Source organism: Heptranchias perlo, chromosome 1, assembly GCF_035084215.1.
Source record: "Heptranchias perlo isolate sHepPer1 chromosome 1, sHepPer1.hap1, whole genome shotgun sequence".
Lineage (NCBI taxonomy): Eukaryota > Metazoa > Chordata > Chondrichthyes > Hexanchiformes > Hexanchidae > Heptranchias > Heptranchias perlo.
Window position 1 is genome coordinate 84,408,978 of NC_090325.1, and position 25,040 is coordinate 84,434,017.

Consider the following 25,040-nt stretch of genomic DNA (forward strand, 5'->3'; position numbering starts at 1 on the left):
CAGAATTAAAAAGCATTCCTTAATTGAAAATAGTTTCTGCATAAACTAAAACATTTCTAGTTTTATTTTAATTGCAATGTTGTTGCAGTCTTCAAGTCATTAATATTATGCAAGGGATTATTCAAATATTTATCCACTTGTCATTCACCTGCTGGGTGAAGTAACTTACTTTCATCATTTGTATCACTAATGTCCCAGTGAGTTAACTGAGACACACAAACTAGGAAGATCCCAAATTCAATTCCTAGTGGGTGCTGGGTTAGCTCATTTTCAGCTGGGCACTCCAATTGGTCTCAATGCCCTTGGGTTTTGGGAGGAAAATTAGCCACAGTTCTTACCCTTGGGGGGAAAAAAACCTGACTATCTCCCTTGGGTGCACAGTAGTGGATTTGCCAAATGTTTTGCCAGAGGAAGGAACACTATCACCCAAAAGTCATTGTATTTGGCCTGATATTGTTGCCTGTACACACTCTGTCCCCGTGATAATTAAGAGGAATATTGGTAGTAGATGAGCACAATGGAACCAAAGACGTTTATGACACAAAAGGAAGCCATACAACTTATCATGCCAGTGCCAACTCTTGCTAGAGCAATCCAAAACTAATCTCACCATTCCACTCTCTTCCCCAAAACCCTGTATTTTCTTTTGCTTCAAATATTTATCCAATTTTTCATTAAAAGAAGCAATGGTCTCTGCCTCAACTGCTCTCTGTGCAGCCTGGCCCTGCTTACTTTCTGGTACCTGTGCGGTCATTGGATGAGGGGGTACAAGGGTACATAGGTGAGGCCATCCAAAGAGATAGTGATATCATTTATGTCCATTGCACACTTGTCTTTGCTACTGATCTCTGCTTCAACATTTCCACTGAGCTGCATGAGAACTTAGTCAAGGAGTCTTGAGCTGACTGAAGCCCCCAACCATACAATTTCCTGGACTTTCCAAGGAACAGTAAATAGTGGAGCCTAGGGCCTGAATGGCAACAGTATGAGAGTACCTGAGACATGCTATTACTGGTGTTATTGGCTCTGCCATAGAGATTCTGCTGTGGATAACCCTGGAGTGACTAAGTGCTCCATGCTGGATTATAGAATTTCAATCCTGTGCATCCAAGCTTACACATGCAGGTTATGGAATCCTGCACACTAACCACCACATGCTGAAAGCCCCTGGGCCCACTTTCCAATACCTGATCATGTTCAGAAAGTTAATGTTCCTTTAAAAGATAAACCCCTGAGGTCTTTAACCATGTTCTTGCAGCAAAATTGCATAGAAATTATAACACATAAGCAGACCATTCATCCCAGTCAGTCTATGTCAGTGTTTATCCTCCTCATGAGCAGTAGTCCTAATCTCATGTCCCCACTCAACAGAGAAGGGATGTCGGTAGGCTCTCCAGGCAGTTGAAACCTTTTTCTCTTATTTCACCAACAGCTGCTCTTGCTCACCTGTAATATTTACAGTACCTTTTCAATGCAGTGTATTTTTTGAGATTTTTTCCATATGTCTGAAATTTTAATGAAAATATTAATTTTGGGGAAAAGATGCTGACTGCCATCTATCCTCACTCTTTGAGTAAGTTTGTTTTTAAAGCGCCTTAAATTCATAGAGGTGATACATGATGAAAGATGGCATGCCAAGGAGATCAGCAGGCCCCTGACCATTCTACAACCCATGGGACACCTATTTGCCAATTACACAGGACAACTGCCTCAGCTTGCTCCAGGGCAGCAGGACAGAGATTTGCCATTTGTAGCAAGGACACCTGCATAAAACTTGCAGCAAAGGGACAATATGAGGATGAGAAGTTTAAACTGGAGGTGTTGGGGGACCGAGTGCCCATGTAGGGCAGCAAGGACATGGGTCATTGATGAGCGGGACCTGGTGCAGGATAGAGTATGGGCAGCAGAATTTTGGATAAGCTGAAGCTTACAGAAGGTGGAAGATGGGTGGACAGCCAGGAGAGCATTAGAATAGTCAATTCTGGAGGTGACCAAGGCATGGATGAGAGTTTCAGCAGCAGATGGACTGAGGCAGGGCAGAGCGAGTAATGTTACTGAGTTGGAAGTAGGCGGTCATTGTGATGGAGAGGCTATGGGGTGAGAAGCACATACGGGGTTGAATTGGATGCCAAGATTACAAACAATCTGGGTCAACCTGAGACAATAGCTGAGGAGTGGACTGGAATCAGTGGGAGGACACTCGGTGGCAAGACACTGAAGGGTGTGGATGAACAGTTGGTTTGGCAATCAAATACATAATTTGCTAAAAGCAGGTAGATAAAAACGTACAAGCAATAGTTAGATCACAGTTAGAGCACTGCGTGCAGTTTTAGGCACCCTATCATAGAAAACACATTGGACCATAAATTCAAAATCATTGCGCCCATTTTATGGGTATAAAATGGATGCAATGTGGCAAATTTAGCCAAGTAACAGCTTGCACCTGATTTGCATGGGCATTTGAGCTGCTGCTAAACTCCTCAGGGCCTTTTTTAGGCGGCCCTGCCACCCCCCTGAAATGACCACAGGCCTCATTGGAACATTGAAATGAGGGTCCCGTGCTTGCTTCTGGGAAATTTGTTAAGACTAGTCGGAGCTTGTTTTTCGGACCCTACAGTAGCCCAACCAGCAGACTTTGAAGGGACCACTGAAAGCCAAGGAATAAACCGACAAGTAAGCTTTTTAAACTTTCCTTAATGTGGAGCGAGCTGGAGCAGGAGTGCTCCTCGTACCTCCACGTTAATACTATGGGGCGCTATCGTCCACCCCCCCTCCCATTTTCCTCCCCCTGCCGGACTTACCTGTGGGCCGGCTCAGCGACCGAGTGGACTGCCATTTGAAGGGCCCAGACTGTCAAATTGAATCAGGAACTCGACTGGCGTCCACAGATTGCTATTTGTATTCCAATGAGGTCCAAGGACAAAATTAGGATGGCCCTCAGCCCTCTCTTCTGGTACCAGCAGGCCAATCGTTTCCCGCCTGTTATTGGGATCTAACGAATTTAGACCCCAATGAGCTATAGAGAGCACAGATTCACCCGATGATGCCACGGTTGGGAAACTATACTCGTGAGTAGAGACTTGAGATACTGGGACTATTTCCACTGCAGCAGAGACGGCTAATTAATGACGTTTTTTAAATTATGAAGGGTTTTGATAGGATTTATAGGGAAAGACTATTTTCAACCCAGTTGGGGAGTTTGTTCCGTAAACTTCTATGGTTCTATGTTGGAACTCTAGTCGGGTTTATGGATGAGGAAAGCAGAATATTTAGCAAAACCCTTTCAACCACAGCAACTTCTTATAAAGTTTTTAGCACAGTTGTAGTTTTCTTTCTTAAAAATGTAAAAATGAACATTTTTTCATTATTATAATTAAAGGCTAGAATAATGACTGGGATTGTACTTGTACTGCAAAATGCTTACGTTTCACGGTTTATGTACAGAGACTGGTGGTTTATTTTTTATCTGGGTTATTCTTAACCACTAAAGTTTCACAATGCATCAGATGGCACGCACATCAGTTTTACATTCTGTGTCCTGCTCCCAATAGCCGTAGTAACACACACGTACAAAATGACTGTTACATATCTGACTCCCAGCACAGCAACCACATGGCACATCACATGCAGCAGCCTTCCACGACTGTAACAAATAAGAACATAAGAACATAAGAAATAGGAGCAGGAGTAGGGCATTGGCCCCTCGAGCCTGCTCCGCCATTCAACAAGATCATGGCTGATCTGATCCTAACCTCAAATCTAAATTCATGTCCAATTTCCTGCCCGCTCCCCGTAATCCCTAATTCCCTTTACTTCTAGGAAACTCTCTATTTCTGTTTTAAATTTATTTAATGATGTAGCTTCCACAGCTTCCTGGGGCAGCAAATTCTACAGACCTACTACCCTCTGAGTGAAGAAGTTTCTCCTCATCTCAGTTTTGAAAGAGCAGCCCCTTATTCTAAGATTATGCCCCCTAGTTCTAGTTTCACCCATCCTTGGGAACATCCTTACCGCATCCACCCGATCAAGCCCCTTTTTTTTTGGCGGCTCTTAGAAGAGCCTTTGTTTTGTGTTTGGTCAGAAAGGGTCGAGTTGCTCAGCCGCCGAATCCATAGAGAGTGCGGCCCTGCCGTTTCAGAGCATACACCACATCCATGGCAGTGACCGTCTTGCGCTTGGCGTGTTCAGTGTAGGTCACCGCGTCCCTGATCACATGCTCCAGGAAAACCTTCAGCACCCCGCGGGTTTCCTCGTAGATCAGACCCGAGATCCGCTTGACACCGCCACGGCGAGCCAGGCGGAGGACTGCTGGTTTCGTGATCCCCTGGATGTTATCACGAAGCACTTTCCGGTGCCGCTTGGCTCCACCTTTGCCCAGTCCTTTGCCTCCTTTACCTCTTCCAGACATGATGATTCTTCACTCAGATTGCTGCTTATAATTTTCAATATTATGTGAGCCCTCTGCCCATCTGATGGAATCAGTGTGAAACCTGAACCGTTTTCGTGGTTCAGGCCTCATTTCAATATACACCATGAGCTGCCAGCACTGAACGAGTAACAACAGGCAGCTCATCGCTGGTGGGAGGAGGGTGGGAAATCCGCTGGCTCCTCCGCAGAGTCAAGCCACAAGTAACTCGTTAAATCTGGAGGGTGGGAGGTAATCCGGGGGGGGCGGGGAGTCAAGGAGGGTCCGGCAGCAGGTGGGAAGATTCATGCTCCTCCTGGCCCCACAAAAATCATTTCAAAAGATGGTCTTTAACGGGTTTTTTTTGGAACGGCCCTTGAAGTCAATGGAAAAGAAAATCAGGCAAGGTAACTAACAGCCGACCGATCCGCTATCGCCGGTTTCCACCGTGACAAAGCTGAAAGTTACCCCCAACAACACAGCACTCCCTCAATACTCCACTGAAGTGTCGGACTAGATTATGGAATGCAAATTCTGCACGGGGGCTCCTAATCTCCTGTCATAACTTCAACAGATCAGCATAACTCCCTGCAGAATCTCCAGGCCTGCATCGGGACTTGAACTCCTGACCTCCTGAAACTAAGGTAAAAGTGCTACAACTCACCCAAGCTTAATAGCTGCTATCACAGGACATATATTAGACTTGATTTTTCTGCCTTCCTGGAGTTTATCTGTAACTATATACTCCTAATCGCTTCCATATTACTCAATGTATTATTTGTCATGTTTTGTTTATTTGTTTCATAGTTCTTCTAAATATGTAGGCTCATTTGTCCTGGCCAATATTTATCCTTCAGCCAACACCACTAGAACAGATTATCTGGTCATTATCATATTGCTGTTTGTGGGACCTCGCTGTGCAAAAATTGGCTCCCGCGTTTCCTGCTTTACAACAGTGACCACACTTCCAAAAATATTTCATTGGCTGTAAAGTGGTTTGGAATGTCCTGAGGTGGTGTAAGGCACTGCATAAATACAAGGTCTTTCTTTTTCACCATGACAATTGGAATAAAGAACTGATTTCCCCCCCACCCCCACACCCCCACACCCCCCCCCCCCACCCCGCCTCCCCCAATATTCATTGTCTAGACTCAGAAGCAGCTTTTATATTGGCTCTCAACGTGTTCCAAAGAAAAAGAACTCTCTCACCCTTCAGGATTTTGAGCTATGTGCCTGACATTGCTCAGTTTATTCTCCAGTAACTCACAGAGTCTGATCATTTGAACAGAACACAAGAATGTTTAGAACTGGAGAAAGTCATTTCGACCTTTAAGGCTGAACAATTTGCATACCATGGACTCTGCCCGACTCACTCATTTTTTTTTTATTCGTTCACGGGATGTGGGCGTCGCTGGCGAGGCCAGCATTTATTGCCCATCCCTAACTGCCCTTGAGAAGGTGGTGGTGAGCCGCCTTCTTGAACCGCTGCAGTCCGTGTGGGGACCACCAATCAAAGGTAAACCTCCATAAAAACCAAACACAGTCAAACTTTTCCCTCACAGGTAATCAAGCAAAACTCCAGAATATTAAATTGCAGGGGTAATTTAATGAAATCGTATTCCTGGCACGGAGCCTCGCCTTAATGAAAGGAACATTACGGACAGCGGGCGCCGTGTTTACGATCCAATCATCGTGAGGGTGAGGTTCGTCACCAGGAGCACACTTTCATAAAATTACACCTTACGATCTATACTTACATCTCTGACCAGTTTCCGTGAGCGACTCATGGCTCACCGCAGAATGTTGTATCCTTTGTAGTTATCCTGATAACCTATAGTCCCATTTTGAACCAGATTTACCCAGCTCTTTTTTAAAGGCGTTAACAGAAAAAAGAAAACCCTTTTACTCTCCAATGTTGTTTGAAGCTTTGTACTCAAATCCTGTCATTCTGACACCAGTGTTAAATAATCCTGGCTTCTAGTGTACAAATTTTATAACATTACCTCTGTACAGTTTATGGATAGTGTGAAGAACAGACATTGCATCGCCTGGTGTAGTACTGCGATACAGATCACAAAGGTACAGATTCAGACCATGACCTGTACTGAGTTAGCTGATCTCAGCTGCAATTGTAGGAATGGTACAATTGGCCCCACAAAACTGCTAGAGCGGGGAAAGACAAAATCAGCCAGCGTTCCTGAGCCTGATTATTATCCAGTAAATCATGATGGAAAACATACCTGAGAGAAACAGAGTTATCGTTTCAGGTCATCCAGTTCAGAGTTCGAATTCTGATGAAAGGTCATCAACCTGAAATGTTGGGGTAAACTTTAACCGGGGGGGGGCGGGGGTGGGAATTCATGACAGGAGACCCGGAAGTATGGGTTTCCCGGATGTCCTTATGATTTTGACATAAAGATGTCTTTCAATTTCTTTCTGTGGGTTTCCTGCCCGACAGGCCAGCCAGATTGACAGACTGTCTGTCAGTCGGATGGGAGAACGGCCAGGGAGCGGATGCCAGCAGGTAAGTAAATCGGGCGGAGTTGGTCATCAGGGGCTCAGTCACGGGGGGTTAGACAGCGGGGGGGGGGGGGGAGTCAGAGATTGTGGGGGGTTCGGACATGGAGAGGGGGTCAGCCAATCAGGTGTGTGGGATCGCGGCCTGGATTGGGCCTGGAGGAAACACTCCTATTCCTCCTGGCCCACAAGCAGTGCAATAAAGGCACATACCTGTTGATCCGGGCCTTCTCACCTCCTCTTACGTGGCGTGAAGCAGAGGGCCCAGGAATCCCGACCCCTAAGAGTTAAAAATAAAAAGCCTATTAAAATGGAGGCCCGCAGCCTCCTGAGAGCGGGTTGGTCACCTGCCCCTCGACCCGACTCCATTAAAACCGGAAGTGGGCGGGTTGGGGTCAGGTTTTAAGATTTTTACCTTCCCACCTTCCCCCAGCTCACCTGCTCGTGGGGTTAACATTTAGCCCCATGCGTCTGTCGCTGATTCTGGGTGCAGGCCGCTGCCCGACTGGGGACATGTCAGGGTCATGTTAACCTGAACCCACAAATCCAGGCAGGTTCAGGTCATCGGGTGCAGCACACTTCGGATGACCTCTGCCTGACCAGCACCCTGGAGGGGGGGGGAGAAGAATATTGGGGCTATGCTGCTTTCAGCTGATAGCTGGCAGAGGTTAGAACTTGTTCAAAATACTAAACATGAAAAGCTGGAATGCTGAAGGATATTTTACCCTTACATAGTGAAATGTTCTGCCTCAATCAGCAACTGTGCAACCACAGAAAATGAGATACAGTTTCATATGTTTGAATGCTATAGACAGTGAGACTGAAGGGATGAGGGTTAGTACATATCTGCAGTCATAGCGAGAGGACAGAGTTTGGTAAACTTGAATTCTATACAGTGAAAGTGAAGCGGCCCAGGTATAATACATTTGAACACTGTCCTTAGTTCAGAATTCTGCTTGGAATGAGATGTGATTACTGGGATTTTACCTCATGTGTTCATGTAAATATTTCAGTTCTTTATCCCAAAGTAGTGACCAAAATTCTAAAATCTTGAGCCACTGGCATCATAGGTACAGGAGTAGGCCATTTAGCCCCTCGAGCTTATTTCGCCATTCTATGAGATCATGGCTGATCTGTGACCTAACTCCATATATCCGCCTTAACCCCATATCCCTCAATACCTTTGGTTAACAAAAAATTATCAACCTCAGATTTAAAATTAACAACTGAGTTAACATCAACTGCCGTTTGCAGAAGACAGTTCCAAACTTCTACCACCCTTTGCCTGTAGAAGTGTTTCTTAACTTCACTCCTGAAAGTCCTGGCTCTAATTTTTAGGCTATGTCCCCCAATCCCAGACTCCCAACCAGCAGTAATAGGGTAAATACAGAGAAACTATCAGTCCCCTTAATATCTTGAAAACTTCAATCAATTCACCCCTTAATCTTCTAAATTCCAGGGAACACAACCCTTGTTTGTGTAATCTCTCCTTGTAATTTAACCCTTGGAGTCCAGGTATCATTCCAGTAAATCTACGCTGCACTCCCTCCAAGGCAAATATATCCTTCCTAAGGTGCGGTGCCAGAACTGAACACAGTACTCCAGGTGGGGTCTAACCAGGGTTTTGTACAGCTGCAGCGTAACTTCTGCCCCCTTGTACTCTAGTCCTCTAGATATAAAGGCCAGCATTCCATTAGCCTTCTTGGTTATTTTCTGTACCTTTTTTTTTTATTCGTTCATGGGATGTGGGCGTCGCTGGCGAGGCCAGCATTTATTGCCCATCCCTAATTGCCCTTGAGAAGGTGGTGGTGAGCTGCCTTCTTGAACCGCTGCAGTACGTGTGGTGACGGTTCTCCCACAGTGCTGTAGGAAGGGAGTTCCAGGACTTTGACCCAGCGACGATGAAGGAACGGCGATATATTTCTAAGTCGGGATGGTGTGTGACTTGGAGGGGAACGTGCAGGTGGTGTTGTTCCCATACGCCTGCTGCTCTTGTCCTTCTAGGTGGTAGAGGTCGCGGGTTTGGGAGGTGCTGTCGAAGAAGCCTTGGCGAGTTGCTGCAGTGCATCCTGTGGATGGTACACACTGCAGCCACAGTGCGCCGGTGGTGAAGGGAGTGAATGTTTAGGGTGGTGGATGGGGTACCAATCAAGCGGGCTGCTTTATCCTGGATGGTGTCGAGCTTCTTGAGTGTTGTTGGAGCTGCACTCATCCAAGCAAGTGGAGAGTATTCCATCACACTCCTGACTTGTGCCTTGTAGATGGTGGAAAGGCTTAGGGGAGTCAGGAGGTGAGTCACTCGCTGCAGAATACCCAGCCTCTGACCTGCTCTGGTAGCCACAGTATTTATATGGCTGGTCCAGTTAAGTTTCTGGTCAATGGTGACCCCCAGGATGTTGATGGTGGGGGATTCGGCGATGGTAATGCCGTTGAATGTCAAGGGGAGGTGGTTAGACTCTCTCTTGTTGGAGATGGTCATTGCGTGGTACTTATCTGGCGCGAATGTTACTTGCCACTTACGAGCCCAAGCCTGGATGTTGTCCAGGTCTTGCTGCATGCGGGCTCGGACTGCTTCATTATTTGAGGGGTTGCGAATGGAACTGAACACTGTGCAATCATCAGCGAACATCCCCATTTCTGACCTTATGATGGAGGGAAGGTCATTGATGAAGCAGCTGAAGATGGTTGGGCCTAGGACACTGCCCTGAGGAACTCCTGCAGCAATGTCCTGGGGCTGAGATGATTGGCCTCCAACAACCACTACCATCTTCCTTTGCGCTAGGTATGACTCCAGCCACTGGAGAGTTTTCCCCCTGATTCCCATTGACTTCAATTTTACCAGGGCTCCTTGGTGCCACACTCGGTCAAATGCTGCCTTGATGTCAAGGGCAGTCGCTCTCACCTCACCTCTGGAATTCAGCTCTTTTGTCCATGTTTGGACCAAGGCTGAAATGAGGTCTGGAGCCGAGTGGTCCTGGCGGAACCCAAACTGAGCAGGTTATTGGTGAGTAAGTGCCGCTTGATAGCACTGTCGACGACACCTTCCATCACTTTGCTGATGATTGAGAGTGGACTGATGTGGCGGTAATTGGCCGGATTGGATTTGTCCTGCTTTTTGTGGACAGGACATACCTGGACAATTTTCCACATTGTCGGGTAGATGCCAGTGTTGTAGCTGTACTGGAACAGCTTGGCTAGAGGCGCAGCTAGTTCTGGAGCACAAGTCTTCAGCACTATAGCTGGGATGTTGTCGGGGCCCATAGCCTTTGCTGTATCCAGTGCACTCAGCCATTTCTTGATATCACGTGGAGTGAATTGAATTGGCTGAAGACTGGCTTCTGTGATGGTGGGGATATCGGGAGGAGGCCGAGATGGATCATCCACTCGGCACTTCTGGCTGAAGATGGTTGCAAACGCTTCAGCCTTGTCTTTTGCACTCACATGCTGGACTCCGCCATCATTGAGGATGGGGATGTTTGCAGACACTCCTCCCGTTAGTTGTTTAATTGTCCACCACAATTCACGACTGGATGTGGCAGGACTGCAGAGCTTTGATCTGATCCGTTGGTTGTGGAATCGCTTAGCTTTGTCTATAGCATGTTGCTTCTGCTGTTTAGCATGCATGTAGTCCTGAGTTGTAGCTTCACCAGGTTGGCACCTCATTTTTAGGTACGCCTGGTGCTGCTGCTGGCATGCTCTTCTACACTCCTCATTGAACCAGAGTGAGGAATATGCCGGGCCATGAGGTTACAGATTGTGCTGGAATACAATTCTGCTGCTGCTGATGGCCCACAGCGCCTCATGGATGCCCAGTTTTGAGCTACTAGATCTGTTCTGAATCTATCCCATTTAGCACGGTGGTGGTGCCACACAACACGTTGGATGGTGTCCTCAGTGCGAAGACGGGACTTCATCTCCACGAGGACTGTGCGGTGGTCACTCCTACCAATACTGTCATGGACAAATGCATTTGCGACAGGTAGATTGGTGAGAACGAGGTCAAGTAAGTTTTTCCCTCGTGTTGGTTCGCTCACCACCTGCCGTTGGCCCAGTCTGGCAGCTATGTCCTTCAGGACTCAGCCAGCTCGGTCAGTAGTGGTGCTACCGAGCCACTCTTGGTGATGGACATTGAAGTCCCCCACCCAGATTACGTTTTGTGCCCTTGCTGCCCTCAGTGCTTCCCAACATGGAGGAGGACTGATTCATCAGCTGAGGGAGGACGGTAGGTGGTAATCAGCAGGAGGTTTCCTTGCCTATGTTTGACCTGATGCCATGAGATTTCATGGGGTCCAGAGTCAATGTTGAGGACTCCCAGGGCCACTCCCTCCTGACTGTATATCACTGTACCGCCACCGGAACAGGACATACCCAGAGATGGTGATGAAGAGTCTGGGACGTTGGCTGAAAGATATGATTCTGTGAGTATGGCTATGTCAGGCTGTTGCTTGACTGGTCTGTGGGACAACTCTCCCAATTTTGGCACAAGTCCCCAGATGTTAGTAAGGAGGACCTTGCAGGGGTGACTGGGCTTGGTTTGCCGTTGTCGTGTGGTCTGTCCGGTTTTATTCTTATTATGACTTTTCGTAGCGAAACTGAGTGGCTTGCTAGGCTATTTCAGAGGGCAATTAAGAATCAACCACATTGCTGTGGGTCTGGAGTCACATATAGGCCAGACCGGGTAAGGACAGCAAGTTTCCTTCCCTAAAGGAAGGACATTAGTGAACCAGATGGGTTTTTCATGGCCACCATTACTGATACTAGTATTTTAATTCCAGATTTTTATTTAATTGATTGAATTTTAATTAATTAATTGAATTTAAATTCACCAGCTGCCGTAGCGGGATTTGAACTCACGACTCTGGATTATTAGTCCAGTAACATAATCACTATGCTACCACCCGTGACATTTTAATGATCTATGTTCATGGACCCCTAATTCTCTTTGGACCTCCACTGTTTCGAGCTTTTCACCATTTTAGAAAGTACTCTGATCTATCTCTTTCAGGTCCAAAGTGGATGACCTCACACTTGCCTACATTGAAATGCATTTGCCACAGTTTTGCCCATTCACTTAATCTATTAATATCGCTCTGTAATTTTATGCTTCCATCTACACTGTTTACAATGCTGCCTGTCTATCTAATAAGAAAGATATGTATCTTATACATGCTTGGTATGTTCCTTTCTTTCTTTTTAGAATAGACTGGGATGACAAAATCATCCATTTTAAATCATATTGAATATGTGCTTGAAACTCTATGATATATGCAGGTATTTGAATGAATTGCAGTCTTTGCCCCACTGATAGTGACCCAAGTCTAATATCTGTATTTCTCTTCCCCCACCCTGTGACGTTAGATGTCTGATAATAATCCTTTGTCACTGCCAATAAAAACAGGAAACAAAAAAGACTTACAGATTTGTTTAGACTGGTGCTTGCTGCTTTTTGAGTGTGATTTTTAGCCAGCACTGCATCTGATCCATTTTGGGATAAGCAGCTGTTCATCCATTTAACGCAAACAACAGAGTTCTCTTTGCACTTTGTTAATCAAGTATTCTGAATCTTGGACTCAAGTGACAAAGCTCTTTTAAAAAAAAAATGGGTGAAATATAGTCAGTAACTGAATTGATTGTCCAGAATCTCAAACTATCACTATTGCTTGTTATTAAATATTTAAAATGGGTTAATTTTAAAATCCACAGTTTGATTTCACATCTGTTTGTTGCCTAATACAAACTTCTTGTTAGAGATGTGCAAATTTTATTCACTGATGGCTTGCCTTTCCAACGGATGCCACATCTGTGCTGGCTTTTGGGTGAGCAGCGGGTGGAATATCCAGGCCCGGTCGGTTCTATCAAAGTAAATCACAAAGACTAGTTCCTTAAGGAAACTGGCACAGGCAGCAATTGAAGTGTAGCATTAAGAAGTTCCAAGTAACTTCCTTTCTCCAAAAATAGCAATATAGCAAAAAGGCAATGAAAAAATTTCAAACTTCTTCTCCTTAGAGCAGAAAAGGTTGAGAGGAGATTTGATAGAAGAGTTCAAAATCATGAAGGGTTTAAATAAAAGTAAACAAAGGGGAACTGTTTCCATTGGCGAAGGGGTCGAAAACCAGGGGACACAGATTTAAGGTGATTGGCAAAAGAACTGAGGGCAACATGAGGGAAAACTGTTTTAAGCAGCGAGTAGTTATGACCTGCAATGCGCTGCCTGAAAGGGTGGTGGAAGCAGATTCAATCGTGGCTTTCAAAAAGGAATTGGATAAACACTTGAAGGGAAAAAATTTGCAGGGTTATGGGGAAAGAGCAGGGTAATGGGACGAACTGGATTGCTCTTACAAAGAGCCAGCACGGGCTCAATGAGCCAAATGGCCTCCTTCAGTGCTGTAACCATTCTATGATTCTATGAAACAGCAACAGTCAAAATGCCAAAAAAAGAGTAAATCTTTACCAGCAAAGTAACAACGGTCTAGAAGTTCTATTAGACGAGTTTTCAGGAGCCAAGTGGGTGCAGTGAACGATCTCTGTGCCCGAAGACGGAGATCCGAGGATCGTGAGAAATTAGTCCCTGGATCTTATCTTGGGGAAGGTTTAAACTAGAGTGGCAGGGGGATGGGAACCTGAGCGGGGAGTCAGAAGGGAATAAAGTTGAGAGCAGCAAGAGAGGGGAAGACCCAGGGGAAATCTACAATACAAATAGTACAAACAGTTGTTCAAGAACAAGAGAAAGGGAAAAGCGTAGAGCAGCGGAAAGAAAGTGTACTTTAGGCACGACAGATAAAATAAAAACTAGAAGGCGTAAGGCGATTAGCCCAGCAGCAAAGCTGTGGCAGGGGGTTGGGAACCTGAGCAGGGAGACAGAGGAAAGCGTGTCAGGAAGGGACAGAAGGTATGGAGTGAAAGGTAAAGTGTTAAAAAAGGAAAAAGCAGGAACTAAGTGTCACAAAACATATTTGAAAGTTCTTTATCTGAATGCACGTAGCATTCGTAACAAAATGGACGAGTTAACGGCACAAATAACGACGTATGGGTATGATCTTGTGGCCATTACAGAAACATGGCTGCAGGGTGACAACGACTGGGAATTAAATATGCCAGGGTATTTAACAATCAGGAAGGACAGGCAGGAAGGAAGGGGAGGTGGGGTGACTATGTTAATAAACGAAGGAATCACTGTAATACAGAGAAAAGATATTGGGACAAAGGATCAGGATAATGAAACAGTTTGGGTAGAGATAAGGAATAATAAGGGGAAAAAAAACACTCGTGGGCGTAGTATATAGGCCTCCTAATAGTTGCAACTCTGCTGGAAGAAGTATTAATCAGGAAATAGTCGGGGCATGTAATAAGGGAACAGCTATAATTATGGGTGATTTTATCTATCATATTAACTGGACAAATCAAATTGGGAAGGGCAGCCTTGAGGAAGAGTTTATTGAGTGTATTAGGGATGGATTTCTTGAGCAGTATGTAACTGATCCTACAAGGGGGCAAGCAACCTTGGACCTGGTCCTGTGTAATGAGCCAGGATTAATTAATAATGTCCTAGTTAAGGATCCCCTTGGAATGAGTGACCATAACATGGTTACATTCCATATCCAATTAGAGGGTGAGAAGGTTGGTTCTCAAACAAGCGTACTGAGCTTGAATAAAGGAGACTATGATGGTATGAGAGCGGAATTGATTAAAGTGGACTGGGAAAATAGATTAAAGAGTAAGACGGTACATGAACAGTGGTGTTCATTTAAGGAGTTATTTTACAACTTTCAAAAAATATATATTCCACTGAGGAAAAAAGGGTGTAAAAGAAATGTCAGCCATCCGTGGCTAAGTAAAGAAATTAAGGATAGTATCCAACTAAAAACAAGGACATATAAGGTAGCCAAACTTAGTGGGAGGATAGAAGGTTGGGAAGTCTTCAAAAGACAGCAAAAAGTAACGAAAGGATTGATTAAGAAAGGGAAGATAGATTATGAAAATAAATTAGCAAAAAATATAAAAACAGATAGCAAGAGTTTCTACAGTTATATAAAAAGAAAAAGGGTGGCTAAGGCAAACGTAGGTCCCTTAGAGGATGAGACCGGGAAATTAATGGTGGGAAACATGGAGATGGCAAAAATGCTGAACAAATATTTTGTTTCAGTCTTTACAGTAGAGGACACTAAGAATATCCCAACACTGGACAAACAAGGCTCGAGGGGGGGGAGGAGCTAAATACGATTAAAATCACTAAGGAATTGGTACTCAGTAAATTAATAGGACTCAAGGCGGATAAATCCCCTGGACCTGATGGCTTACATCCTAGGGTCTTGAGGGAAGTGGCAGTAGGGATTGTGGGTGCTTTGGTAATAATTTTCCAAAATTATCTGGACTCGGCAAAGGTCCCGGCAGATTGGAAAACTGCTAATGTAACACCCTTATTTAAAAAGGGTAGTAGGCAGAAGGCTGGAAATTATAGACCAGTTAGCCTAACATCTGTGGTGGGTAAAATTTTGGAGTCTATTATTAAGGAGACAGTAGCAGAACATTTGGATAAACATAATTTAATAGGACAAAGTCAGCATGGCTTTACGAAGGGGAAATCATGTCTGACTAATTTGCTTGAGTTCTTTGAGGATATAACGTACAGGGTGGATAAAGGGGAACCAGTGGACATAATGTATTTAGACTTCCAGAAGGCATTCAACAAGGTGCCACATAAAAGATTATTGCTCAAGATAAAGAATCACTGGATTGGGGGTAATATTCTGGCATGGTTGGAGGATTGGTTATCTAACAGGAAGCAGAGAGTTAGGATTAATGGTTCATTCTCGGACTGGCAACCAGTAGCCAGTGGTGTTCCGCAGGGGTCGGTGCTGGGTCCCCAAATCTTTACAATCTATATTAACGATTTGGAGGAGGGGACCGAGTGTAACATATCAAAGTTTGCAGATGATACAAAGATGGGAGGGAAAGTAGAGAGTGAGGAGGACATAAAAAACCTACAAGGGGATATAGACAGGCTGGGTGAGTGGGCGGAGATTTGGCAGATGCAATACAATATTGGAAAATGTGAGGTTATGCACTTTGGCAGGAAAAATCAGAGAGCAAGTTATTATCTTAATGGCGAGAAACTGGAAAGTACTGCAGTACAAAGGGATCTGGGGGTCCTAGTGCAAGAAAATCAAAAAGTTAATATGCAGGTGCAGCAGGTGATCAAAAAGGCCAACGGAATGTTGGCTTTTATTGCTAGGGGGATAGAATATAAAAACAGGGAGGTATTGCTGCAGTTATATAAGGCATTGGTGAGACCGCACCTGGAATACTGCATACAGTTTTGGTCTCCATACTTAAGAAAAGACATACTTGCTCTCGAGGCAGTACAAAGAAGGTTCACTCGGTTAATCCCGGGGATGAGAGGGCGGACATATGAGGAGAGGTTGAGTAGATTGGGACTCGACTCATTGGAGTTCAGAAGAATGAGAGGCGATCTTATTGAAATATATAAGATTGTGAAGGGGCTTGATCGGGTGGATGCGGTAAGGATGTTCCCAAGGATGGGTGAAACTAGAATTACGGGGCATAATCTTAGAATAAGGGGCTGCTCTTTCAAAACTGAGATGAGGAGAAACTTCTTCACTCAGAGGGTGGTAGGTCTGTGGAATTTGCTGCCCCAGGAAGCTGTGGAAGCTACATCATTAGATAAATTTAAAACAGAAATAGACAGTTTCCTAGAAGTAAAGGTAATTAGGGGTTACGGGCAGGAAATTGGACATGAATTTAAATTTGAGGTTAGGATCAGATCGGCCATGATCTTATTGAATGGCGGAGCAGGCTCGAGGGGCCGATTGGCCTACTCCTGCTCCTATTTCTTATGTTCTTATGTTCAATAATTGTGGTGAGCTGCCAGTGCCTGTCGAGCCTCCACAGACAGCTCACCCAATCCAAGAAGCAAATTTCGGGCCACTTGCCTCGCCAGCAGTGGCCCTCAGGTACGTCCCGGAGGGAGGACAGTGGGAGGGGGCACTCCTGCTCCTCCTGGCTCCACATGAATTAAAAGGAAAAATTAAACTTACCTTTTTGGTGACGGCTGCTTGCTAGGCCACATCCATGCCTGGAAAACCTGACGGAGCAAGCCCAAAGCCTGCTCCACCCGGGGCAGCCCAACATCCCCGAAGGGTCCCAAAACAAACATTAAGAGCCTTGTTTGTCATCTGTTGTAGACCGCCCTAAATACTTGAAAAATAGCCCGACCTAATTTCAGGTCGGATGTTTGTCAGGTGTCCTTAGGGCGCAGGACGTTGGTCCCCAAAATTGGGCCTCGTTGTGCCCTTTTTACACCTGTAAAATGGGGACAATGAGGTCCAATTTCTACCTCAACATATGTAAGGAGTCGCACAACACCAGGTTATAGTCCAACAGCTTTATTTGAAATCACAAGCTTTCGGAGCTTTGCTCCCTCGTCAGGTGAAGTACGCCTGACAAGGGAGCAAAGCTCCGAAAGCTTGTGATTTCAAATAAAACTGTTGGACTATAACCTGGTGTTGTGCGACTCCTTAAATTTGTCCACCCCAGTCCATCACCGGCATCTCCACATCATACCCCAACATAAGAAGGGGACCTCCTATACCATACCATCCATTTTATATGGGTGACGAGTATCTGAACTCAGTTGAGGCACTCCAAACACATTCTAGGGAATAGACCTCATTCTAGGGAAAAGCCCTTATGAACATACTTTTCATGCCCTTAAGAAGCCTAGTGTATGATAAGTGCACTGGCTGTGTGTACCACAGGCACATCCGGGACGTATTATTGTGCACTACGGATGGGGATGCTGAGCAAGCCTCAGCTTCAGTACCTCAGCCGTGGTAGTTTTAGTATAAACCAGTTAAACCCAGCATCCTCATTATTTCCGAGCACCACGTGAAGATTTACAGTTGGAGGAATTTATTTATATTCTTCCAAACACGTTACATGACTTATCACACAATATCGAACTGAATAGTGGTATAACTTTATAATCACAAAACATACAATTTCAATAAAAACAACACGAGCGTATTGATTAATTATAAAAAGGTATTTGATGCATAAAAAAGTTTCTAAAGCATAAAAATGTTTAGAAAAAAATAAAACACACACCATAAAAAAAAGTTTAGCATCATTTTCAAACATTAGCCAAAACAGTGGGTGCAATACTGTAGTTTAAAGTAATAATTTATTTTGTACTTTTAAATCTAGCACAAAATTCCTGAATGGTAATATTAATGCCATATGATTAAAATCTGGTCCTACATCTGGTTAAGGACCCTGCTTGGTATAAATTCTGTTAGGGACTTGTTACTTGGATCTCTGAAGCTAATACCTAGAGAATAGTTTTGGGGATTCAAGTGCCAACAATGCACATGAGGTTAATAAAATAATCTCCTTCCATTTCCCGGGGGTGGGGGTGGGGGGGAGAGAAAGAGCAATGCTTCTCTTTGAAAACAGCAGGTAGAAATGAAAATTCAGAACATATCTATTGTTCATTTTATAGCCATTGCTGTTAAGCTGCAATCTCTGGGAAGTACAAAGGACTTTGTTTCTAAGCTAGGGATAGTCCATGAAGAGTGACAGAAAGCCCTCCAGGCCTGTGTGTGCCTTCTAGCAACCAATCCGGGTGGTGACATAATTACTAGAACTGTTGGACACTGCTGTTCTTTCAGATTCTTTGGCTGCTGGAAGTATAAGGAAGTGACTGTAACAGAATAACACATGCAGAGTGCATATTTACCAAACGGGTATCCTTTTGTTGTAGTTTCTTATGTTGTAGTTGTGTTGGGATAAACAACAAAACTGTGATACATGTTACATCTCATGAAATGTTACATTTTTGTTTTCATACTGCCCTTTTTCCTTTCAAATGTTTTGGTGAACTTTGTGCGAGGTGAAGGAGGTTAGTGTGGGGAAATGGAACACTTTCTCATTTCAGGCACTGAGTGTCAGCACTAAGCACAGGTCAAGGTAAAGCACATTGAGGTGCAGAGTAAACGTCCTTCTATTCTTTGCCAGCAATGTGCCTCAGCCCCAACCTTAGAAGAGCACCCCTGCTGCAACAGTGTGATATTTTTCCATATTTCAACATCAGTTTTCCTATAGCTTTTCTATGTGAAGTTGCCAATTTGATGCCATGCCTACTCCCAAAGTAACTGGCTTAAAAGTACCCAAACTCATTAGACAAGGGACCCGTATGGCTAACAGGCATTGGAGATACTTGTCCTATCTGCTTGAGCTGGATTTGAACCCAGAACCCACAGGTGAAAGGGTACTGCCAATTCCACTCCGTTTTAAACTATATATGCTAAAAAATTGAAGGAGTGAATATAAAAGCAGTGAATAATTGAAGAAAAACAGTGGGAGTGGTTCCTACTTCTGCTTGCATTAATCAATCACAGAATATAGTAGGAACTCTGTTAGGCTATTGTTAGACTACTTCAATCTCCTATAATGACAGAAAGTGCTTGTGTGCAGGATAATAGATTATAAAACTTTTAAAAAGTAAATATACCAAATGACGCGCATGCGCGTGCACACACACACACACTTATATCACACGTATATCACAGCTTAAGGGTCAAAGAATAATAGGCAACTCTGTAACTTTAATCCCTGGCTGATCTCTCAATACTGTTTACACTGATGCACCATAACTTTGTGAGCCTTGTATTGCTTATGTCTTTGTGGTAAAGAAAGTGTTATACGGCACTAGTGTTATATGGCACTGGAACAATACCTAGTAAACAGACCCAATAGAATCAGGGGCAAATGGGAAAAGCTGGTAAAATAGGAATAGGTTTCAAACTTTAAGCAAAATCAAGGGAAATGAGGAGAGAAATGCGATAACAGCTGTTGTATAGGAATTATTCAAAAATAATTTATGTTTGCCTGTAGCTTAGATCTAATTGTGCTTTTCTTTCCATTTCAATGGCCAAAGTTAATATCAGAACAATCTGGTAAACTCAACTGAGTTATGATCCCGTCACCCTGACCAAACATCCAGGCAAATTAACTGTGTAAAGCATTTGCCTATTGCAACAGTGAAGGAATGGGAAATGCTAGTGATCACTGTAGAAGAGTGTTCCTGCTCCCCCTTTTGATTCTATTGGGTCACTCTGATAGTTTATGCCTTTTTAATCACAAGTTATCATGTAGATGTAATATTATGAAAAAAATTAGCAAACAGCATTTGTACTCATTAAAGAGCAATTATACAACAAAAATCAGCATAACTAAGATTTTTATCGATTTAAAACACTTTAGTTTTCAGTCACACTTGAAACTATTTTACCTGTCTGTTACATTCAGCACCATATTCGAGCACCGATAGCCCTGGTTTCAGTAGTACAAGGGCCTGTTTAATATTGTCAGAAACACTCAGCAGGTCAGGCAGCATCTCTGGAGAGAGGAAGGTAGGGTTAATATTTCAGGTTGATGACCTTTCATCAGAACTGGTTCTTTTAGCGGTTCTGATGACGGGTCATCGACCTGAAACATAGGCCCCGATATTTATGGGGAGGCGGGCAGGGAGCGGGGGATAAACCCGGAAATCCCAGGCACGGGGAGGTCCTGCCGAATTTAACGGCAGGACCTCATTATCATTTTTTTCATTCCGTTTCCCACCCAGCAGCAGGCCAGATTGACAGACTGGCCGGCTGCCGGACAGGAAACCCAGCAGCAGAAGGCCGCAGCTGAAGTCGGTTGGGGACAGTCTCCGGCAATTGGCAAAGATCGCAAGGCAAAAGGCTTCGGTTCGCGGGTTGGGAGGAGGGGTGGGGGTCGGACGATCGCAGCAACAAGGAGATGCCGCAATCGACAGAAGATTTGCTGGGGGGGCCGGGAGGAGCACTCCTGGTCCTCCTGGCTCACAAGCAATACTGCAAAAGCACTTACCTGCTTGATCCGGCTGCTCCCGTCTCCATTTAGCTGCCGGGTTTCTCCCAACTGCATTGTGAGAGCCTGATTTAAATATTATAATGAAGTGTCCCGCCTCTCGAGAGCTGGACACAGACACAGCACGAAACCAATCACCGTAAAAACAGCAGTGGGTGCCTGTGCAGCGGGTTGGGGGTTGCAATCCGCGATTTTTAATTCCCCCCCCCACCCACAACCTTCTCCCGGCTGTCGTGGGGGAGGGGGGGTTAATATGGATCCCAATAACTCTCTTTCTTTCTCCACAGATGCTGCCTCACCTGTTGAGTGTTTCCAGCATTTTTCTGTTATTATTTCAGATTTCCAGCATCTGCAGTCATTTGCTGTCAGTTTAATGTTGTGCCCGGTTTACAGCTTTTAAGACTGGGAAAAAAATAACAAAGGCCTCAGGACACTGAAAGAACAATGTCATTCCTACAACTAAAGGGGAGGGGGGGGGGGCTTGTTTTTGTTTTATCCTTTCAGCAAAATTCCTTTCCGTGCCTCTTATTTTGTGATCAGAGCGGCAACAGAAATCAGGATTGCATTGCGTGCTTTGCCCACACTTAGCTATATCTTGTCAAATAAATATGACCCATAAAATAAGACCCATAAAATAAGACCCATAAAATATGACCCATTAAGATGATACTGTACAAGGGATGTATTTAATAGCTCATAACAATTAAGCAACATGCGCTAAAAACAAACAAAAGAGGATTGTATTCCTTTCCCAGAAGATGAGAAAATACATATTATTCACATTGATTTGGTTCTGTTGATTAAGCTGTTTGGTGTCACTTGGGATGCTTCCAGAAGTCCATCAATCTGTTAATTTTTGAACGCCGATTCCTTCAGTGTCCTGTTTAAGTACAAAAAAATAAAATCAAGTGTTAACTTATCTGGGTTAGGCTCTCTGGTTTGCTAGTAAATGTTATGTTAAGTTTATGTGGGTCAGCTTATCTGCCATAAAAATTTTGTAAATTAAAATTAAAACAGCTGTTGAGAAAAAAGAATTACACAGTACTGGCTGGAATTCATTAAAGTATTACAGTTTCTAATTTGAGTCAGGTATTTTATTATTGAAACAAAATGTATAATAATGTATGGGAATAATCAATGTGAATTTTTGTGGCATATAATTACTAGTCGTTACAATAGTTGGCCACTGAACAGTGCATTTTCAAAAACACTTTTTAAAAAAAACATATTTCAATTTCTCTTCAAACACCTAGCTTTATTCATCTTAAAATTTATAAAATCCTGCTGTAGAATTTTGAGAGGAAAAGAATACTTGATATAAACAGTCTGCCAGAGAGGTGGTTAAAGCTGGAGTGCTCCTGTCACCACATGTTTGTAATGTATAGATTGGAATTAAGAATTCAGAACCTGGTGGGGTGGGGGGCTGCGTAGATTATTGGGGGTGGGAGTTCTGAACCTATTCGTTATGTAAATCAGTCTCTAGAGCAGACAGCCAATGAAGTCCTTGGCATTTTATTTAATCTGAAGAAAGAGAACAAGCAGGATAGCCATGATTCAGTTTTGTTAGAACAAAGGGCCCAAAATTGTGTTCCCTTGTATTAGCAATGCAGGTGCAAGACCAGTTCAGAGGGAGCAGAAAAACGCGGCTGATTTTGCAATGCTGGGATTGCACTGGGGAGCTGCTCCATGGCACATGCCCCATTATTATACGCGCTTGGGGTGTTCTGGGGGACGTGCTCTGTCTGCCATGGAAACTGCACTGCTTTGGACCATGGAGCAAGCTTGTCCAGGTGTACCTGGATTGGAGCAGAAGGCAGGCCTGCCAGCACACAACCATTGGACGTCCCTCCCTGCACCTCTTGAAACTGTATTGCCCACAAATTGGGCTACAATTATTTTTTACCTTGACTTTCTTTTGTTAGATTAATTTTGAAGCATTTTTTTGGGGTATTTTTCAGTTCCAGTTACCGTTTTATTTTTATTTGTCCCTGGTGGTACGATGGGCATTCCTTTGAAATTTCTTTTGCCCTTTGGGGGCTGGAGGACAAAAAGAATTTCCAGAGGTTTTATTGGGGGTGTCTGCCTTTACCAGAGGTGGGCAACACAGCCCAGCATTACAAGGTAAGGTGGTCCACAGATTGCACCTTCTTGGGCATGCAACAGGAGACTTGACAAGGGAGGCACTCTCCAGGTTGGCATTGAGCCCACAAGATGTCATCTGGCTGACCGAGCAGAAAAGTCGTCTCAAGAGGTTGGAAGTTCAAGAAATGGCCATGGACCAGTTGGTGGCTCTGCCTCCAACTTCACAAACTGCAGCTCTGAAGGTAATAGGGGACAGAATGGAGCACGGCATGAATCCCAGCTTTCATAACATTGCGACCACTGTACCTCAGAGCTTTCAGGATCTGATGACTGCCATTAGACCAGCCTTCGGAGACAATGCGGGGCGGTGGGGGGTAGTCAAAGACACTGTGGAGGAGGGGGTGGGGCGGAGACACCGCAGGAGGGGGGGGGGTTCGGAGACACCATGGAGGAGGGGGGGGGGGGGGGAGCTGATCGCGGCAGGTGAGCTTGTTGGGTTTGGATCAAGCGCTCCTGCTCCTCCTGACCCACAAGCAGAGCAGTGCAATAAAAGGCACCCACCTCATGGAGCCAGCCATTCCTGCCTCCTCTCACCGGACGAGAATCAGGAGCGATGGGAAACCCGTGCAGGTAAGGTTAAATACATTTTACCTTTATAATCCACAAAAAGTTAAGTGCCTCAACTATCGCAATGAAGTACATTGCCCCTTTAACAATCCACCCACCGGCATTAATTGAGGACGAGACTTCCGGGTTTCGGATGCGCACTGGTGTCTGGAGGTAGAGTGGCAAAACAAATGCTTTAAAAAGCATTTCCCAGCTGCAGAAATATGTAGTAAAAACCCCCACTCTTTTGTGACGGGAACTCCTCATTTCCGTCTGTATCAGGTGATCCTGGCAGCTGCTTCACCTCATAAATCCCTGAATGCATTAGCAGTGTAAACGCAGGAAACTCGCAGCTGCTACATTACTGCGTCTCGCTCTAACATATGCAAATGAGGCCAGTGGAGACTCGGTGGGCGGATGAGGGGAAGGCTCAAAAAGCACAAGGAAACTCGGGGGGTGGGGGGAGAAAGAGTGTTAAAAAGGCGCACAGATGGCAGAAGTGACTTCCATCAGAAATTTCCCTGCTAGAAAAAAATTTCCTGAGCCATTTTTATACCACTAATGCACTGAAAATGGCGAGAGAATTTGAGAGCACTACGGTATGATAGGCTGAAGATTCTGCTGTCAGTCGTGGAACAGAGGGAGGGGGACATTGGTGTAGGGCAGTGGCAAAAGAAGGGAAACTGCATGCTGGGATACACTTCAGTATAGTACTGGGGGAGTGCTGCACTGTCGGAAGTGCCGTCTTATGAATGAGACGTAAACAAAGGCTCCATCTGTCCTCTCAGGTAGATGTAAAAGATCCTATTTGAAGATGAGGTGAAAAGTTTTTCTGGTTTCCTGGTCAATATTTATCCCTCAACAAACACCACTAAAACTAAAAGATTATCTGATTATTTATCTCATTGCTGTTTGTGGGACCTTGCTATCTGCATATTGGCTTCCACGTTTTCCTGCATTAAAACAGTGACTACACTTCAAAAATACTTCATTGACTGTGCAGCACTTTGGGACATCTTGAGGATGTGTTGGGCACTATATAAATACAAGTCTTTCTTTCTTTCCAGAGCTGGAAAAAAAATTGCATAGGACAGATGCAGTAAGGTCTTGGAGAAACTTAAAGGCAAAGACAAGGATTTTGAAATCAATGCATGGGGCTTGTGATTAAGGAACCAGCAGTGATGAGTAATGACAAGGGTGATGGGTGTGTGGGACTTTGCGCTGTGTAACAAAGGAGCAGACGGGTTAAATGAGATTAAATTTGTGGACAGTGGAACTGGAGAGGTCAATGCGAAGAACATTGGAGAAATCAAGCCCTGAAGTGAGAACAACATGAATGAGGGTTTTGCAGCAGCAGTGAAAAAGTAAGGACACAGAGGGTAGTGTTCCTCAGGTGAAAATAAGCAATTGAGACATTGGTCCGGAAATTGCTTTTAAAGTAAAGGTGAGCCTAACACCGCTCACTGTTATTAATGGCGAAATCGAAGTTCCAGCAACCGTACACGCGCAGTCAAACGCG

At 44.5% G+C, this 25,040-nt stretch overlaps 2 protein-coding genes across 6 annotated transcripts in view; both read right to left on the reverse strand.

Moving 5' to 3' along the window:
- Nucleotides 1-4,096: 4,096 nt before the first annotated feature.
- On the reverse strand, nt 4,097-4,408 carry LOC137333264 (histone H4-like). The gene has a single exon (XM_067997458.1). The coding sequence runs from the start codon at nt 4,406-4,408 to the stop codon at nt 4,097-4,099; it is 312 nt and encodes a 103-aa protein (XP_067853559.1).
- Nucleotides 4,409-21,500: 17,092 nt separating this feature from the next.
- Nucleotides 21,501-25,040, reverse strand: part of spata18 (spermatogenesis associated 18) — an 80,255-nt gene continuing 76,715 nt past the window's right edge. For all 5 annotated transcript variants that reach the window (XM_067987649.1, XM_067987637.1, XM_067987627.1 and 2 more), the window contains one exon: nt 21,501-21,713. Coding sequence is in view for 1 of the 5 variants with exons in the window: in XM_067987637.1 (XP_067843738.1) it covers nt 21,706-21,713 (8 nt within the window). In the remaining 4 variants the exon portion in view is untranslated. The remainder of the gene's footprint in view (nt 21,714-25,040) is intronic.

Bases quoted from the DNA above. Each gene is read 5' to 3' on its own strand.
- LOC137333264 (XM_067997458.1), bottom strand. From the start codon at position 4,408: ATGTCTGGAAGAGGTAAAGGAGGCAAAGGACTGGGCAAAGGTGGAGCC.